The sequence below is a fragment of the Thermobia domestica genome, chromosome 16 (genome assembly GCF_964235325.1).
Source record: "Thermobia domestica chromosome 16, izTheDome1.hap1.1, whole genome shotgun sequence".
NCBI classification, from domain to species: Eukaryota; Metazoa; Arthropoda; class Insecta; order Zygentoma; family Lepismatidae; genus Thermobia; species Thermobia domestica.
Window position 1 is genome coordinate 183,235,418 of NC_137469.1, and position 19,938 is coordinate 183,255,355.

The following is a 19,938-nucleotide window of genomic DNA, read 5'->3' on the forward strand; positions in this document are numbered from 1 at the left end:
GCCACTATTAATCGCACTTTGGAAGAAATGCTATATCCACGCAACAGTACCGAGCCAGAAATTGATGAAAACTCGAACAGGAGTGTTCAAAGTAAAAACATCATAATTGATGGAATGTCAATTGTACAAAGCATGAAGATCCCAACGGTGAAAACCTGCGGTGATTTTGCAACCGAATTTGTAAAAAAAAAAAAAAAAAAAAAAACCTCACGATCATCAGACGAAATTCGCATTATATTCGATAAGTACATCGAAAATTCCTTGAAAGAAAAAATGCGAGCTAAGCGAAGTGGAGGTACATCACTCGAGTTCCGTGTAGATGCTTCCACAAACATCAGTAATGTATCTATGAGCTATTTTCTTTCACAATGCAGCACAAAATGACATTTAACAGCATTCTTGGCGAAAGAGACCATCGATTACTTCCGAAATATGTCTTCACAGAAGCAGATCATTATTGTGTGGGAGGATTGCGCAGAATCAGTATCAGGTTTGCTGGAAGAGGAGTTGAAAAACCACAGTCATGAAGAAGCGGATACACTCATTATTCTTCATTCAATCCATGCTCGAAGAAAATACCCTGACGCTCACTTGACAATATATTCATCAGATTCAGACGTAGCAGTACTTCTGTTACATTACTTTGAAGACATTGGCCCGGAAGTCACTTTTCTCGGTGATTTCCAGGGAAGACGCGTAATTCACTTTTGGGATCTCTATTCAGCTCTCGGAACTGATTTGTGTAGAGGACTATTAGGCTTCCATGCATTCACTGGCACAGATATTTCTGAAAAAATTGCTGGAAAATCGAAAAAAAAAAAAAAAAAAGGATTTAAAATCTATGAAAACCGATAAAAAAATATTAAGAGTCCTTTGCCTCTTTAGGACAGACTGTGGACTTACCAACCGAGGAAACATGCAGTAATTTAGAGCAATTTGTTTGTGGTATGTACTCAACAGGCACTGACTCCAGTAGCGACCTCTTAGAGTTGCGAGGGCAACTCTTCTCGCGCAAAATTGCCGAAGGGACTTCCACCAACATGCGCCAAGTTTAAAACCTCACGTTTGGAGAGCCCATTATGTGTGCCTTGGGTGGAGAAACGGTGACCTTTCCCATCCCGAAGTTCCATCCCCAACAAATTACGGATGGACAGAAGAACAACATCGTTTCCAGCCTATTTTGTGTTTGCAGCCACCGGCGCCGGACGCAATTTTGTTGAATGTTCATTGTATCTGTAAAACTGGATGCAATGCGTGCCGTTGCAAAAAACGCAAAGTAACTTGCACGGAATTGTGTCAGTGTGGAGATAAGTGTGAAAATTCAGCAGATCATGTATTAGACTATGAAGGAAGTAATTCTGAAGAAGATTCAGTGTAACTATGAAACAGTTTCACACTGTTTGAAGGGAAACAAAATAATAATAATAATAATAATAATAATAATAAAAATAAAAATAAAATAAATAAAAAAAATAAAATAAAATTCAGTGTGTCTTTGATAAACACTACGGTCACAAACATTCGCTGCTCTACATTTAAGTCTCCACATTTATGTATTTTGCGTTTTAATTTTCTTTTTTTTTAAAAAAAAAAAAAATTAGACGGCGTCGTGAATCAGTTAAATAGCATTTTTTTTAAAAGCAAACATATTGATACATTTACCAACAGAGAGAGATCCTACGCGCCCAAATTTTTTTTTTTTTTTTTTTTTTTTTTTTTTTGGAAACAACAAATGGTGCTTATTCCTGATGCTCCATGTTCCCATATTCCGGATAACGGCTGCTGTATAACGCGGTCGAAAATACTTTTTATTTCAGCGTTATCTTAACAAAATATAATTATAATATATAATTTAAGTATGTATTTTTGCGTTCACAAAGTTTAATAATTTTCAAATGTTTGTGTTGTCTGAACAAACTGTTTTCACCGCCCATTAAGTGTTCTTCTTAAGTTTTATTAAAGATGTTGAATTATTATTATGAAGTCTGTTAAAGCAAATAAAATTGTGTTTTACAATATTTAACATGATTGACTTAAAACCAAAAGAAAACATGAGCAGAATGTAGGAATAGAGGATAATTTATTTACATGTGCTTGCACGCTCTGAATTCGGTTGTCAGAGGTAAAAGCAATAACTAAATTACCAATTTTCGCTCATCAGAAATATCACCCACGGATCAATATAATAGGTGCTTACCGGGTGTAAGCGAGAACAATGTTTTCGCTATGGCAGCCATTTTGATGGCAACCATACTGGATTCGGCCAACCTGTCAGACTGGGAACACTTCAATTCCTCTTGCATCGTATCATAATATCAACACATCCAACTGGAAAGATTTCAGCAAAGTGACTCTTTGGTTATTTATTCATGTGGGAAAATCAAGCAAAAAAAAAAAAAATTAATTTTATAATTTCGTTGTTTCTTAACCAAACTGAATGATATACATCACAATTCAAAGACAATTTATTACTCTTTTAGAAGGTACACATCGTTCTTCTCAATTATTTGCCGTTTACTTGTTATTTAACAAATAAAAAGAAAACACATCATAAAATGTGCAAAATTTGAAATAAAATTATTTCTCACATTATTATTTGCATTGATAAGTAATAATTCTTGTCAATTTTTAAAAATTTATTATTTTCTACGTCGTTTGGTGTTTGTTGCATGAACATTGGTCAATTAGTTTGGGAGATACAGGCTTTTAAAGACAACGCTGTGCATACGCGAAGGCGGCCATCTTTGATAGCCGCCATATTGGATTCGGATGAACGAAAAAAATGGCAACCGTGTCAGAATTTTAAAGCATCACCGAAAGAATAAAAATCAAGTGTTAGTTCAATTTTAACAAGAAATGCATACGGGATTACACAATACCCCCACTATTAGCGTAAGGTGAAAGGACAAGCTTTACTAACGCTTCATGTTTGGTTCGACCGAAGCTTATTTTTCAAGACGTGGAAAAATGTTTCAAAACACTAAGACACGACCCATTTTTTACTACAGTCTTAAAACTATAAGAATTGTAGTGTTTGACGGTATGATAAGTCTAAGTTAATTCCATTATAGTAACGTTATTTTTTTTTTTTTTCTTCTGTAGAAGACTGCTTTGGAAGGATCTTAAGAGATTAATTTTCTTTTAAGGTGGATCACTAGGTGTTCTTGGTGCTATGCTAAACGCTGCCTGAATAGTGCGACATTGCCAGATAGTGTCGAGTGTTTACTGATGCCAGATAATAAAGGGAGTAATCATGGAATTCTGCTTAGATGCTTACTGGAGAAATTATTTTTCGTCTCTTACCGCGATTCCTCTTCTCGAACTGCAACGCTAGAATCCAGGAATTTTCTTATTGTGACTTATATAGTAAACGTGCAAATTTGGCAACAACGCATTATGGCGTTCTACGCAAATTTCTTCTCAAAATCTATTTTCTTAAATGTAAATTCATATTTAAATAAAATATGAAACATAATACGAAAAACGGTCAAACAATATATTTATTTCGTAATAAGATAGTTACTTTAAAATACTTTACGCACACAAATAAACATTTCATGAAACGGAGGACTTCTAGTAAGATCTAACAGCAAGTGCCATCTTGTGTGCTCATTGTGAAACGAATGAAATATTTTCTTTTATTTGTTACATTTTTCGATATCAGGAAGCACAACCAAATGAATCAGTGTCTTGTGCTGTAGCTCAAACAATACTCTATCTTATAGTACAATATTTATAATATGTAACGTTTCATTACGCAGTAGTTAAGGGAATGAGCTAAAATATGTACTGACTTCCGGGTGGTGATCCACCTTAAACAGCTGCTTTATTCGCAGCCATTTTAAGAGTAAATGAGATGGCCTACTGCACATTTTGCATTCACACATAATCATTATCCCTTTTTTGTTTGTAATCACTTTTGTAGCCATTCTTCACGGAACGAAGTTTCCTATATCTGAAGTACATTTATAAGCAAATCAATTAGAGACACCTGGCTAATGGCGTCTAGCATCTCCCTTTGCCTTGATGATGGTGGCGATGCCGCATGCCACGGACTCCACAGGGCACTTGGCATCGTTGAGCAGTCATACTGATCAATGATCGCTGCACAACCTTCCATAATCCACGAAGATTGATCGGAGCAAGGTCCAGGGCACGCAAATTCTTCTCAACAGAATCCCACATGTGCTCAATAGGATTGAGATCGGGATTTCTTGGAGGCCAGGGAAGCATCTTCACATCTGTGGAGTTCTTACCGAAGTAGTCAGCCACAATTCGTGATCGATGAGCAAGGTCAGTGTCTTGCTGTAGATACAGGTCGCCTGCAGGATACTGGAGGCGAACAAAAGGGTGCACATGGTCTGCCAAAAATGTTCTTGTAATATTTCTCGGTGAGGGACGTTGTCAGGTGTTACAGAGGTCTCATTGTATACCTCGTAAACAGTTCCTATACGAAATTACTAGTACCACCAGCCTAAATTGACCCTGCTGGCAAGAAGGATCCACTGCCTCATGTGGCTTACGACACTCTATCTGGCCATTGGCGTGCACCAACCGGTACCTCGACTCATCTGTCCAGGCGACCTTTCTCCATATTTCGAACATCCAATGGCGTGTTCATTTGCGCGTTTGCTTGGATACTCATGTGGAGAAGATGGTTCTAGATGGTATGGTAGCTTACATTTTCCTATTGTCCAGCACTGAATTGACCAGTGATCTGCTGCACTGTGGTGTATCTATCCGCTCTTACCATCTGGCTAAGCGAAGGCGACCGCTGTCACCAATGCATCGTACATCACAACACTTGGCCCTGGCGGTGGTGATTTTGCCAGAATTCACGTACTGACGGTACACTCTTGATGCCATGGTCTTTGGGAAGCTCAGTGACTGCAGGAGTTGCATACGTCTGGCTACGATAAAATGTGCTGAGGTCTCGTGTATTACTATTCTTTGCTTAACTGTTACTCAGGGAAGTATACGCGAGCTCTAATGTCCTCGCTGTTAATGTCACGCCTGCTATTACATTCACTGGGCCGAGCATAGCGCTATTTCCTCAGAACAGCAGCTATCTGTACTTCAATTGTTCATGAGTGTATATTGCAGCAAGATGAGCTGCTATGTGAAATTCGAATGAAATTCTCAAATCAGAGTAACAAAATGAATTTGTATACTAGCGCCTATCGTAAATTGAAGTGAAATAAACCGAGCTGCTCAGATTTTCTCTATATGATGGCTGTAGTTTCTAAAAATTACATCAAATTGAATCGTGAGAATAGTGTACTATAATTTCCTTCCCTATCATCAGAAAACAAAGTCAGATTAAGATAATGAAGAGATTTACTGAATATTACGACTGAAGATAATATAAACTTACAACAACTTCACGAAGAATAATGAAAGAGCGCGTATTGATTATTTATTTCATATGCTCAAAGACTGACTTGAGAAGATAATTATTCGAGAAAAATACATAAAGTAGACAGTCTATAACTGGTCTTCGTAAACAATAATCTGCAAATGGTGAATGTAATTATAAAGGTAGAAAAGATGGGATTTCTTGAATCTCTTTCATGGAATTACGGGACACTTCTACGGAACACTTGTTTTAATGAGGATGTGAAGGTTGGGAGACCTTCCATACATTACTTTCAGGTGGATGGGAAAGCCCTTATCGGTTTCAGATGAGATGATGGGTATGAAATGAGGAAGATTTAGTGAAGCATAATAGCATGGAAACAGAGTTATTGATTGAAGAAGTTCGGAAATGAGGAATTTGACAGTCACTTTTCTTCTTCATGTTTGAGTAATTTCCTAATATGACTGAGTATTTTTGATTGAAGTGCTAATGAGTGGTTTTGTTGTAGGACGAAGCGATGAAACTGATACAGTTACCGAAATGACAAGTCACTGAATGGAGAGCTTTTAAGGTGAAAATGGTGGGCGATTTTGAATGGAGCTACTGCATAGTGTTGGTAAATTTGATACATACCCGGACAGTCGTAAGACTCCATTCTCAAATCTGACACCTATATTAGACGTGGATAGGCTATGATAGAAGAAGAACGATCTCAATTTGTCTTTACAGGGGATGAAGTAACTTTAGCAGCACAAGAACAGCCCCTGTCAAAAAAGAGAGAGTGAGAAAAGCATATTTTTTAAACCAGAAACCACTTTTGTTGCCTAAAAAGAAATAATATACATAGTGTAACCACAAATGTGCAGAAGAATGCGAATGATTTGTGATTAATTGATAACCAAGAGGTATATCACATCAATTGGATTCGATGATAAATACTGAAGAGGTTAAAAGGTAGTGAATTTCGATCTACAAAACCTGAAGTAACACCGATGTTCCAACCATACATCTAAAAACCACACTTCATGATATGAAGTTCCGATGGTAATCCGAAAGTCAGCGGTTTCAAGTTTGGAAATGTCTGATCAGAACCTCGCTGAATTTCTCGTCCATTGCTGCTGCATTTCTTCCCAAGACTCCGGAGCTCCTTCGTGGCTAAGTGGTTAGGTAAGCGCCCTTGGTGTGACAGACCCGGGTTCGATTCCCGGCGGAAGCTCATATGTTAGGATTCCACGTTAATCAGTAGGTTCATGTCTCATACAGCCTCGCTGCTCAAAGGGACGCTAAACTCAAAATCAATAACTCTTCCCCAGATTCTGTTGTACTTTCCACTCCAGAAGTTTCCCAATTATCCTCACAAAGCTGAGTGAACGCCACGTAACCAATACTATCTGGATTTCTTAGGTAGACACCCATCCCAACTAAAAGCAATCTTAGCGGCACTGCCTTCTGTGGGGAACAGAAGACAGGAGTTGATCTTCAGTTCTTGAGAATTCAAGTTGTGTGTAAAAGGGAAAGTCGTCGTTGCCATAGAAACCACCGTTTCTTAATTTTGAACATACTAGATTCGATTGAAACGAGAAAACTTTTTATCGGACTTCTAAAGAGAATGAAATAAAATAACTAAATACATGACCGTGTTTATTACATCTAGGATTCCCAGTCACGACCCCCTTTTCAGTTTTATTAAAAAATAGAAGAAGAAGATGAAGAAAGGAAAAGGAAAATAGAAAAGGAAAGAGGTAAAGTAAGAAGGTGATAAAGAGGAAGCTGTTACTGAATATTTTGAAAAATATGGTAAAGGAAAGTGAATAATTATCGAATTCCAATAGCTATTGGGTTAATATTTGGTATTAAGGTGATCAAGGGTAGACACATGTTAACCCATACATCCCCGATCTAGATCCATTTAACCCTAACTACCAAATTATCCCGATCTAGATCTGAGATAGACGAGAAAGTTTAAGTTTACAGTTTATTCAATATTTCCAGAAGTTCTAGACTAATATCCAATATTTGAAAAATAAAAGACGAAGTTGATGGCATGTTAGAATCGACCACAAAGGAAAAAAAAAAATCAGAGTATTACATATTCGTAGAAAATTTTGACTCTCACAGTTCTCCCATGCTGATCATTCGTTCAGGCTACTTCAGTCCTTTTTACTTCCTTCATAGAGCCAACTTAAGTTAGTATTAACATTCAATGAGTTTAATTGATAACTACCATTAATTATAATAAATCACATATATATGTCAAAATAATGGATGCACTTAATACTAAACCTACATTTCACTCACACACACATTCATACAGGACAATGTATACTTCGGGTTGTATTTAGTTAAATTAAACTAACCTAACTACATTACTATATACATTTATTACATTTCAATAAAAGAAAAATTAGTTGGACATAACAGGGAAAAAATTTAATACATGGAAAGAATGTTTCATTAACATGCATAGAAATTCGCTAATTTTATCAAGACCAAATAACACATTTATCTTCCTATATATATATATAAAAGTTGCATTACATAAAAGAGAATTTGACAAAAGGAAAAGGAAAAAAATGAAAGACAAAAAATAAAAAAAATTCAAAGATCAATACATTTAGGATTCAGTGTAATGAATCTATATATATCGTTGCGGAAAAAGAAAGAAAAAATAAAAAAAAAAATATATATATATATAATTGGTTAATCATTCTTAAAAAAAAAACACTTTAGTAACATTTTATTAGGTCTCTGTCCCAAGAGGAGACATTTCGACGATTTTATGAGTTTTTGTTCTCACATCGATAATAGCTCCTTTTTCCAACTCTCTTTTCGCACTGTGGTTTGTGTCCATGAGAGTGTTTAATTGTTTTTGTTTTAGCTATAGACAAATAGTCGCTTCATATCACATTTATATATTTATATTTCTCATTTCGTCACTCGACGCACTCAATATAAAATTTCAAAGTTTATCAAGGTTAAAAAAAAAATTTGAATCCAGTCACAGACATTGAAAACATATTTCCATATTCCGGTATTCACATTAAGTTATCAACTAAATTTCACTTCATTAAATTTAAGACCAGTAATTTTCTTTATAGTATAGATCTTGTAGTCAAAAGATTCTAGTCACTGAATAGTTAAATTTCTGATCGTAGGGGAAGGATTTGTTTCAGAGTCTACTGATAGAAGATTCGTTGGTGGGGCACACTGTTTCGTAGGTTATTAATTTCACTTTGATCTTGCGAATAAATTTGGATGAGGATTAGGGTTATTTTACTTATCTTACGACCTGCTACTCGTTTTACTTACATGCGGTATTTAACATTATATTCAACTTTAATAGTTACAGACATCAGTAACCACTCAACAAAATGTAATTTATTACAATATACGCGGTAACACTATATGTCACAAATAGTTGGTAACGGTCGGGTGTCAAAAACCTATGGCAACCTAAACAAAACCAGGGTAAATACCGAGCCCATTACATACATACTCGTATATATATATATTCATATTATTCAATACAATAAATTTCACTTTAATATCCATCGTAGTATTTTGTCGACGTTTAAATTCTACATAACCGTTCATATTCGACAAGTATTCATATTTTATAAATGTTTATATTTTATTGGCTCAAAGACAAAACAAAAACCCTGACTATCAAAATTCACTTTTTTCTCTCATAAGGTTGCAACATTGTACTTTCTATGTATAAACCCGATAATCAATAATCATTTTCAATTTACTAAAGATCCGCATATATATATATATATATATAAAATAGTTGGTGTTATTTAGTGACATAAGAGGTGGAAATGTAACAAATTGAGCAGGCACGTAACTTTTAAAACTATGTAAGCACATATATAGATGTATATAAAAAAAAAAATCAATGTTATTGGAAACTAGTGGGCCCAGACTACTAATACATACACACTATATGACCAATCAATAGAAATAAAAACCAGAAATCAGTTGTCAATGGATATAATTTGTATGATCCATGAATAACAAATGTTTCTAGGAATCCGAAAGCATAGTGTACCTTCCCATCAATTTCTCCAGTGGTGGATTGAATATCGCGAAAATGGTCCCGAGATGTGCTGCAATACCTCCACGAATTGCATCCCTCGATGTCTCAGTTAGTACATACGATCGAAATAAGTGATATGGAATATTGTACATTTTCATGAGTTTCAGAAATCGGGGGGGGGGGGGGGAAGGTTGAAAAAGTAAAAAAAAAAATCTCGAAGTAATGAAGACAGAGAGAGATAGAGAAGAAGGAAGACGAAGAATAGTGGCGCCAAAGACTTAAGTGGGAAATAACTAACGCTACAAAGACAGAAGTCGAATTTCTATCTCGACAAATCCATAGCCAAAATATTCTTAACATGCCAAAAGGGTGGTCTACTCAAATACGTAGACTCAAGGAACGCCCTGCTGCCAAGGATGCAAGTTCTGTGTCCATCAGATCCCAATCCCACAAGAGTTTGGTTGTAAGATTGAAATCCGATCCCCGTATCCGGCCCAAACCAGCAGGTTCCCGGAAATCGTCCGGAAGGTTAGAGAAGGCGCTAATTTAGAATTTCAAGAAAAAAAAAAAAATCATCCGACCTCTTGGAAACTAGAAGATTCCAGAATAGGGATGAAATTAGAGTAATAGCTAAGGTATCCCTAATTAGTAATTCGCCAAAATTAAAAAAAAATAAATAAATAAACTGAATTTTGGATCGGTGATTTCAATTACCGAAACATCACCGATGGCTACCCAGCGCAGACATGCCACCGTCTGGGACGTCGTTAATTTCCCTCATCTAATTAAACTAAGAAAAGACATGAAAATACTTAAGGGGACTAGGGGTCGACGTCCGGGTACGCTACATTTAGTAGCAGTTAATTTAATCGGATAGTCCGAACTGAGTTATATGAACACTGCACAATAAATAAATAAGGTAAGCAACAAAAACAAAAAAAAAAAAAAATCTCGGAGAGGCTATGAATGCTAAAGATACAAATGACCGAAACCTGTACTTTTCGATGATCACAGGATATAGCAGTTGGTTTTCTTAATTATCATGTCTGTCATCCTTTAGAAGTAATTCCCACATGATACTACTCTATCTATTGAAAGGCTTAAGATCTGGGGCTGTTATTATGAGGTACATAAATGCAAAGTAACACACAATTCCCAACTATAATTTACATTCAAGTAGCAAACTCGGTTGGATGAATGCACTGGTGTGGAAGTCAAAACGCGAGAGATTTTTTTTTTTTTTTCGTAAACATATTCATATTTTCACTATATAAAATTCACTAGGCCTATCCATTTAAATATAGGGGTCGTCATCTCGTTCATATTATATATCATATTATTAACATATCATTACGTTCATTCATTATCTACTAATTTTCGCACGAAGTAATATTTTATCAACACCCTATTTCGTACATTTTACACGCAGGCCATACACATATCTACATTACGCAGTAATAAATATATATATATATATATAACTATCACAATCTATCACGCTCAAACCACCACACGATCACATTCATCGAACCACGTACTCTTTATTTCGAAGCACCCAAATTGTATTTACCTTGCAGGTTTAAAAAAAAAAATCATACATGTATTTACGGAAAGTTAAATTGTCAATGATTAATCTATTTCTGATTTGTTGATAAAACTGAAGCAACAATGGAATTTTCGACAGCCACGGGAAGAAAGAATTTAATACTACATTTTGAACCAAACAGTAACAGCATATGGGCTTTACTTCTATTAAGAAAATAGGTATTCTTTATTTCGGCGGATATTTCAATTTCTACTGACCCTAGCAAGCTGAAATTTTCAGTACAGTAAGATCTCATGCTATTTTATACGAAGGTATACTCATCTGACCCGAAATCCATGTCCAATGAAAGTAATTTTTGAATAAATGACTAAAATCCAACAACCTAGATCACTAAGTTATGCGATGTCGTATTGTCAACAAACAATTGAGTACCGAAACCGGACGCTGTGGCGCTGTAGTGGAGGCATAATTTACCGTGTACTGAAATGTATACTTGTACTCATTAATCAGAAATTTAATATTTACTCTGGTTTATTTCTGTTAGGAAAATGGTACTAAATTAACACATATTTATACACTGTCCAAATCGAAAATTCACACACTCACACAAAACTACTAACTACATACACCACTGCTAATACTATACATAAAACAACTAACTAAACCAAACATGCACCATTTAGTTACATGCATGTTGACAAAATAAATACTCCCTTCTGATATATACCGTCGGCTCTATTAAATTTAGAGGGGGCAAAATGAGAAAGGTAAACACTAGGTCCAATTGACCTGACCAATTGTTTACATAATGACTACCAAAAGTTGATGCCCGGGGGGCACCTTAACGAAGTTTATGGAGGGTCCCTTCCCCTAAAAGGGGAAAAGGCCCTAAAACGAACAATAACTAACCCATTCCCCCGCTAGAACCGGTTCAATTCAGAAAAGGGGATAGGAGCCCTTTTGAACTAACTTAAGCTGCCATTATGATTATTTACAGTACTATCAAACCTACTACATACATGCAATTACGAAATAAATAATAATAAATCACATTTACTTAATACACGACCAACATGCACTAATCAGGTCGTAATTTCCCTAATCCCTAATTGAATTTGGAATAACAAGAAAAAAAAGTAAAGTCACTCTTTCACTTTTGCTGTTATAGCTGGGCAGCAAACATGGCTTCCTGCAAACCGAAATCCTGAATCAGATATTTTCCCCTGGTTTTGCAGTTCTTTCAACAAAAATATGGGTTTCCTGGCTCCCGATTAATCACACGACGTTTACGATGACATTTAGTCTAAATTTTACCTGTTTTACACTCGAAATCCACGTCTTTACCAGCCAGTATAGCGTAGTTGATTTCCACGGCTGTGCTCGTAGAGTCGTTCTTGATTATTCCCATAACATTGCGCCGAAAAAGCCAGAGGTAGGAGAATTCCTCCAATCAGAAAGAAAACTTTAGCCGCGGAAATTACAAAGCGAATGGAAATTTGGTAAATCCAGATATAACCGGATCTGAAAGTGACTATGGACTACTGAGAGGGGGTGAGGGAAAAGGTTAGGTACCTGACTAAATTCTACATTGGTCTGAAATTAAGAAAATTTATATCCAATGACAGAACTATGTTTCGGTATGACGTCAGAATGGTAAACCTTGAAACTTTTCAACTTATATATCAGAAAATGGGATTTACACTTAATCAAAATGTAAATAAATATATTATACAGTGGGAAATATGGTTATTAATGAAACCTTTCGATTCATTATATTTAATTCGAAGTAAAGGGAGTAAATAAATTGTGTAGCTAAACCGAAATTGAATAAAAAAAAAATTACTAGGTACAGGGTGCGTAAAAAAAAAATTGCCATTACTTTCAACTGTAATGGTACATTACATGTGAGCAATTCGTTTTCTTCTTTCGCACTTTTGATGAGCTCCTTTGTGACTAAGTGGATAGCGTACGCGTCTTTGGCGTGGGAGACCCGGGTTCGATTCCCGGCGGAAGCTCGTGTGGTTCGGAAATGAAAATGAAATTAGTGTGGTTCGGATTCCACGTTAATCAGTAGGTCCTGCCTTATATAGCCTCGCTGCTGAAAAGGAACGTTAAAATAAACTCAACTCTTTCGCACTTGATCCAAAATCATGCCTTACGCTAATTTATTTCAGAAACAATAGTCTGGAACTACCATTTGATTACCAATACCTCGCAAGATTTATTTTTCTCTTTGATTTATGTCTAGTGAAAACACAAAATAATAAAATTACACAATCTTTTGAAGCCGGTGAAACAAAGGATACTGCATAAAATGTCTTTTCCATGGACAGAATAGGATAAAATCAGAATAACGTCTTGTCTCTCGGAAGAAAAAAAGGGATCGATGCAAATAGCATTATTTGTAATCCCAGACACCTCTAAATTATACAAGGTTCAATTAAAGCTTAAAATGAAACGCTTATAGAAGGGAGTTTGAATTCTCCAAGTTTGCCAGCTGAAGGACGAACAAGCAACTGTGGAGCAAGTGGTAATTATGCAAGTTTCTCTTACCACATCAGAATTGGAAGCGATATTTTACCAGAATTACAGAATATACTAGGGACGATTTTTCAACTTAAACTGTTCAATCCTTTAAACTGAACATACACATTTAAAATAGGGGACGGGAACCCTGCTTTACGTAATAAGTATGGACGCAAGTTAATTCAAAATTAAAATAAATTTAGAGGAGTTATTGGGACACCAAATATTAAAATGATCACATGATGAGAAGTTAAGAAATCATGAAATAGTTAAGAATTTGTCTGATATAGGAATAATAATAAGTGAATGAAAACAGAAATAAGCATATTCACAGTTTTTATTTCTAACTGTAATTTTAACACAAAACCAAATTATTCAGTTCAATCCCAAAGTAACAAGTTGGGTTGTAATAAATTATCAGAACGGCAAATGGCAAATGTAGAACGAAGATGGTAGTGACAAGGACATAGATGTATGAAGAAAATATGTCACAGTGCTTTTTAAACGTAAATAGCGGTAAGAAGTAATTTTCAGATGACAAAAGAATGTATATGTGAACACTTGAAAACAAGTATTGCCAATAAATGTCTAAAATAAAGCATCTTGATCAATGAAAAAAAAATCCTGTAAATTGTCTTCTTTAAGCAATGTCAGGAAATTTTTATGAGAAAATTAACTTAAATATAATTATTCTTAGTAATGGCTGAAATGATAAGTTTAAACCTGTGTCCAGAAAAAGAAATGTACAAGCAACAACAATAAATAACCAGAAATTGGCTAACTTACCCGTACTTTCCTTTGCACAAAAATTTCAAAAGCTAAAAATGAAAATAAATGGATATATTATCAAAAGTGTAATTATTTAATCAATTTTTCTATCTTCTATCTAAATTGTATTTAGTACCAAAAATACACAGCTATACAGATATTCGTTACTATAAATATACCAGTTTGTCGCTGTAGCTGTTTACTTGTCTTCCAGTGTTAAAAGAGCAAAAATTATTAGTTTTAGCACAAACCTCCTTTGTACTTAACAAAAACCATGTCGCTCTAGTGCTTCTAAAATTTCATCTACTGCTATTTTATATTTACGGCCGAAATGCTGAACTCAAGTTGCTGATCCTTTTGTCTTCCAGCTGCAAGTTTTGCCTAACTCTTTGAAAATTAGCATTTCTTACCCCTATAACGACAGCTATCCGTTTTCTCTTGTTTTAGGATTTAACTTGTATACCACAATGTAAACACTGGTTTATGCAAATGGTAAGTAGTTCGGGTGGGTGACACGGCACATGCTTGTTAGGGGCGAGTTCTCGACAACGATGCTCAAGCTTGTAGGGTGGTCCTTACACTGAGGAGCCTAGTCTTCAGGAAATGTCTAGGCGTGCCTGCGACAGCACTGAACAACAGAGAAAACGGCAGTACAATACCGAAAAAAAAGTGCATTCCTAATCGGTAAAAGGCAATAGGGAAACTGTTGTATCTTTCGCAAGAACACAGAGTAAGAATGTCGATTTTTAAAATTGAATTAGCCCAAATGGTAGAGCAATAAACTTAGAACCCCACACTGCAAAACAATCAGCTTCATCGATTTTGGAGGGAGCAAGAAGTCGCTTAGGTATGGACAGGCAATATAAATTGGAGGATGGAGTCCACACATAGCAGTCAAATTCGAAAATCTGAAGACAGAGACAGAGGAAATAACTAAAAATGGATATATAGGGGAATCAATGAAGTACAATCGAAAGAATACGATTATTTCTAGTTAGGTGAATACAGAATTGTCAACTAGAGAACAGAAAACACAGTCAGAAAAGTTGAATTTATAATGAATCAGAAAACAGAACGACGAGTAACAAGTTACAATATTGCAAATGACAGATTCACGGCTAAAAAAACTAACGGATACAACTATCAGCAGGTAAAACGCTAACGCACGATGAAGTAGAGCATGTTTATGAAGCTACTGAAATACGTAAAAGAAGATGAAAGTCTTATTCTGGTAGGACATTGGAATGCGATGATAAGAGAAAGCGGACAAAGGAAAACAGTACGAAAATAAAGACAAGGAAAGCATAATAAAACAGGAGAAAGACTGCTTGAATCTTGCACGATGAGCAACCTAACAGCTAATACAGGGTGTCTACTAAATGTTCATTTTCAAATTCCAGGTTTTATCAAGGTTTTCAAGGTTTATTTTTCCTTTTTTTCCAGGTCTATTCAGTAGAGTGTCATTTATTGTAACACATATAAGTTAATGCAATTTTATATAGTTCTTAACAAAAACTGGTTATAATTAGAGAATGCATATGACAAGTGGGTTTCTTTAAGTGACAAGATGAAAAGAAAAAACTGACTGAAATGTAGGTTCTCAAAACATTTTACACAAGAAAATGTTTAATTAAAATATCCCCTACCAGAAGGCCGGTTGAGAGAAATGTGCAGTAGCTTTAAATATCCTAATGTAGGAATACTATACAGGGGTGAACCTTAATTAAACCGACAAACTTCGGGAAATGATTCTCGGCACCCAAACAAGAAAAAAAAAAAAATCTCTTTAACTCTTCTCCAGGGCGCATAGTTTCCGAGCTAAAAGGTGCCGAAAGTGTGGAAAAATGAACTTCCGATGCCTATATCTCCAAAATTATCCAAAGTAGGGAGTGCTGCTTAAAATCTCACAAAGGAAATCGTATGTTCAGAACAGATAGGACTTCCTTAAAGAGATATTAAGCTGCACTCTCTACGTTGGATAGGTCTGGAAATATAGGCCTCGGAAGTTCATTTTTCCACAGTTTCGGCACCTTGTAGCTCCAAAACTATGTGCCGTGGAGAAAAGTTACAGGACTGTTTTTCTTGTTTCGGGCTCGGGAATCACCTCCCGAAGTTTATCGGTTTAGTTAACGTTCACCCTATATAATAGTAAATTTCCGTCAAAAACATTACTTCAAATAAACTAATATTATAGTAGTAGCACGTAAGTGTTGATGAACAATGACAAAAATGGCGAGAAAATAGCTTACTCACCGCTAAGTTATGGGATAAAATACCACAAGAGTATTTTACTACAAGCACTCCCCTTTAAAGTACTCTTGTGGTATTTTATGCTACGTACTGGTAGGACTTAGCGGTGAGTAAGCTATTTTCCCGCCACTTTTGTCAAACTAGTATTAGTTTAGAAGTAAAAAGAAAATGATCATATATAATACAAATTCTTTACGCAAAGTAGTCCATATTGTTAAACGTTACTGCAGATTCTTCTTGGATGGGGACTGGCCATCAATTATATTTTATTTAAAAATATATTGTAACATGAAAGTTTAAAAAACTGAAAATGTTAAGGAACCACGCACATTATATGAACAAATATAGAAAACAACTTTCACAGTGAACAGTTTTTGACATTTAACTTCTAGAGTTCAACATCCCTTTTAACTTTTTCACCTGTTCTTCCAACGCATCTACTGCTTCGACATCAGTTAGTATTACTTTCTTCTTTAATTCCAACTCTTTTATTTTTTTCTTAATATCTTTCTTTTCTCGAGCTGCTCTGTCTTCTTTTTCACCGCGGTCTTTCAGATATTCATTTCTTCTGCTTGATGCATTCCTCACATACTGGATCATACTCTTTGTGATATTCATATTACGTATGTCACCAGCAACACGCACAGCATCCAACACACTTCTCTGGGCAATCAAGCACTCCTCTTGGAGCTTTTCAACAATGCACTCTTTGTTAACTCCTTTCCACTGCTGCGTTGCTATGGAAAAGTACACATATCTTATCAATGTTTTAAACGCATTGGAGACACCTCCTTTACTTAACAGATCATGGAGGAAAACGTCTAATCTGTCATTTTTGTAACTGAAATTTCATAGTTTTCGTGCTGTGTCTTGGTCTGAACAGAATTTTAAATATTCCCGTTTCACCATATCAGCATTTACAGGTGTTATTTGCTCCTTCTCGACAAATGTCTCCAGGGAGTGTGTTTTCACTGAATCACCATAAACTTTTAAGGCAGGAATCATAGTTATGGCACGGTTGATAACTTTAGAATTCTCCACCCACCTAATAGAACAAAATTTAAGAGGGAAAACTGCTGTTCCAGATGCTGCCATGAAATCTGCTCCTTGAAGTCCTTGAATAAATAGAACAACGCTCGCAAAAACTCTGTCACATGCACAGTCTTAAAAGCTCCATTAACAATATGTAAAGAGCACGTTCCTGTCTCCAAAAGCTGTGGACCTTCACAATTTTCTTCACTCAGATAGGCCTTCAAATCACTCAGAAATTTCAAATGAACGTTGGGGCCATCAAGAGAAACCTGAAGTAACTTACGAAAATCGAGACCCTTGTCCTGAAAGTATTTATAAATGCACTTAACAAATCCTGGGCAGTAGCATGTCCGAGGAATACTGATGTTAAATAACGTGTTAAAACTTTATTTTCGTCAGTGTGCCAGAAACGGACTACTAAGTCCATTTGATTTTTCTGTGAGATAGTGTTTAGGCTTTCGTCGAACGATACTGCAAAAAATTCACAATTTTGTAGTTCACGAATAACGTCTGTTGGAAATATGGGCCCAATCCAAAGGTGATGACATAACCTATTTTGTCTTTGTGTAACTGCATGACTTCCCACTCAGGAAACATTAAAGGAAACAAAATCCGTTGCACTCGCTTGGCTTGATCTTTGATAAGATAACTCTTTATTACACCACTAGTTTTTGCTGGGCTTTCATTTTTCTCCTGAACAACTGGAGTAGATGATGTGCTAGTCACTGAACTGGAAGACGCTGTAGAATTTTTTTGTACAGGAAGGCTCCTTGTTAACATTGCTTGAGAACTTTACGATCGTACATTATGCATTAAGAGCTTTAACAGCTATTTGATGTTTCTTTCCTTTTTCATGAGATTTCAATGATCCAGCTCCCATATTTGAAATGTCAAAATCAGTTCTGCAGAGTTTACAACCTGCTTTAAATGGATCGTTGGACCTAATAACCCATTTCCACTGGCCTTTCCACGAGTCCTGGAATTTAGTTTTACTTTTCCCCATTTTAATGGCTGAAAAATAAAATGTTAATTGTTACTGTGTAACAGGATTTATTGCAAGACTAGTAAAATGTTAACCTAAATACAAAAAGTAATTCCGTTAAGATGTGGGCAATTTTATTTTTTTCCGGTGATACATCTTTCGGAAAACCGGGAATGGTGTTCACTGCGACATCCGTGGGATTGGACTCCTGTTAAATATCTTCGACACAGGGGTATAAGCGGAATGTTGTTCCAGACCTGTCTACTAATCTTGCTATAGAAACATGTAAACCAATGTCTTCACAAAGCAGCAAATAAGCTTGATTCATACTATGCAAATAAGCAGCAACTACAGAGAAAGCTTTTGGCTTGTATGCCAGTATCCCCTCAGTGTAAAACACAACCTTAATAGATCATGAAATTTAACCTTTTCAAATACCTTAATCTCATCGGGGACTAATTTAGCTCTTTTTGTAGTCACTGTTATTCACAACGACCATGCCAAACAAATACAATCTTGTTGTCTCTTCTTGTACCCTCAACATACTTTCCAAAAACATTCACCGCCTGCACTCTGCTCACGTCTGTCTGTCTTTCTCAACTACGTCTCCACTGAATAAGTTATTATTGGCTTTTGACTTATGCTGTAGTATATAACTTTCTTGCATTTTACAAAAATATACTTATTCCATACCAATCCCCAAAACAATATTTTTTTAAAAAATTAAAACTTCCAGGTTCCTCGTCCAATTCCAGGCTATTTCCAGGTTTTCCAGGTCCAAAAGTAAATTCCAGGCTAATTCCAGGTTTTCAAGGTTTTCCAGGTCAGTAGACACCCTGTAATAGCAATTACTTAATTCAAGAAATATAAGAGCAGAATTTATATGTGGGAAATGCTAGGAGATCAAAGGAGGTACCAGTAAGTCATATACTTGTTAAGTGACGTTTAAAAACAAAATTAAAAACTGGAAGTTATCTAGGAGCGAATCTGGAGAGTGCCCACAACTTAGCCATGAGGAAGAATGAGCTGAAATTTAACAAGCTGAGAAAAAAAAGAAGAAAATGAAAGACTTGATATAGACAAACTGAACAAAAACAGAAATTCAAAAAAGTTTCGCGAAGTCAGTGAATAAGGTAGCACAGAAAAACGAAGGAAGATGGTAATGGTAATTTCTAAAAACTGACTAATCTAGGAATTAGGATAATAAATTATATTTCTGGGCTTTCAGCATCTATGGCCATGTTAGCCCATCCTGGGACTATTATATTAGGTATCGTCCCGGCATTTGTCTGGTGTGAATGAGGGAAACCCAGGAGAAACCTCAGTCAAGATAGTTGGCCTGAAAAACCTGTTACACTTTTTTTGACCAAATGTACCCACCGGGAATCGAACTCCGGGACCGCTCGCACCAAAGACGAGAGCGTTGGCGACTACGTCAC

General features: G+C 35.8%; 1 protein-coding gene across 2 annotated transcripts in view; it reads right to left on the reverse strand.

Annotated features, from left to right (window-relative positions):
- The window catches only part of LOC145673540 (putative ATP-dependent RNA helicase DDX60), a 140,423-nt gene that overhangs the window by 40,505 nt on the left and 79,980 nt on the right, over positions 1-19,938 (reverse strand). Inside the window, exon 6 of one of the 2 annotated variants that reach the window (XM_081743343.1) lies at positions 14,254-14,285. The exons of the other annotated variant lie outside the window; for it this stretch is intronic. Within the exon in view, the coding sequence (XP_081599469.1) occupies positions 14,254-14,285 (32 nt within the window). The remainder of the gene's footprint in view (positions 1-14,253; positions 14,286-19,938) is intronic. 2 annotated transcript variants of the gene reach the window in all.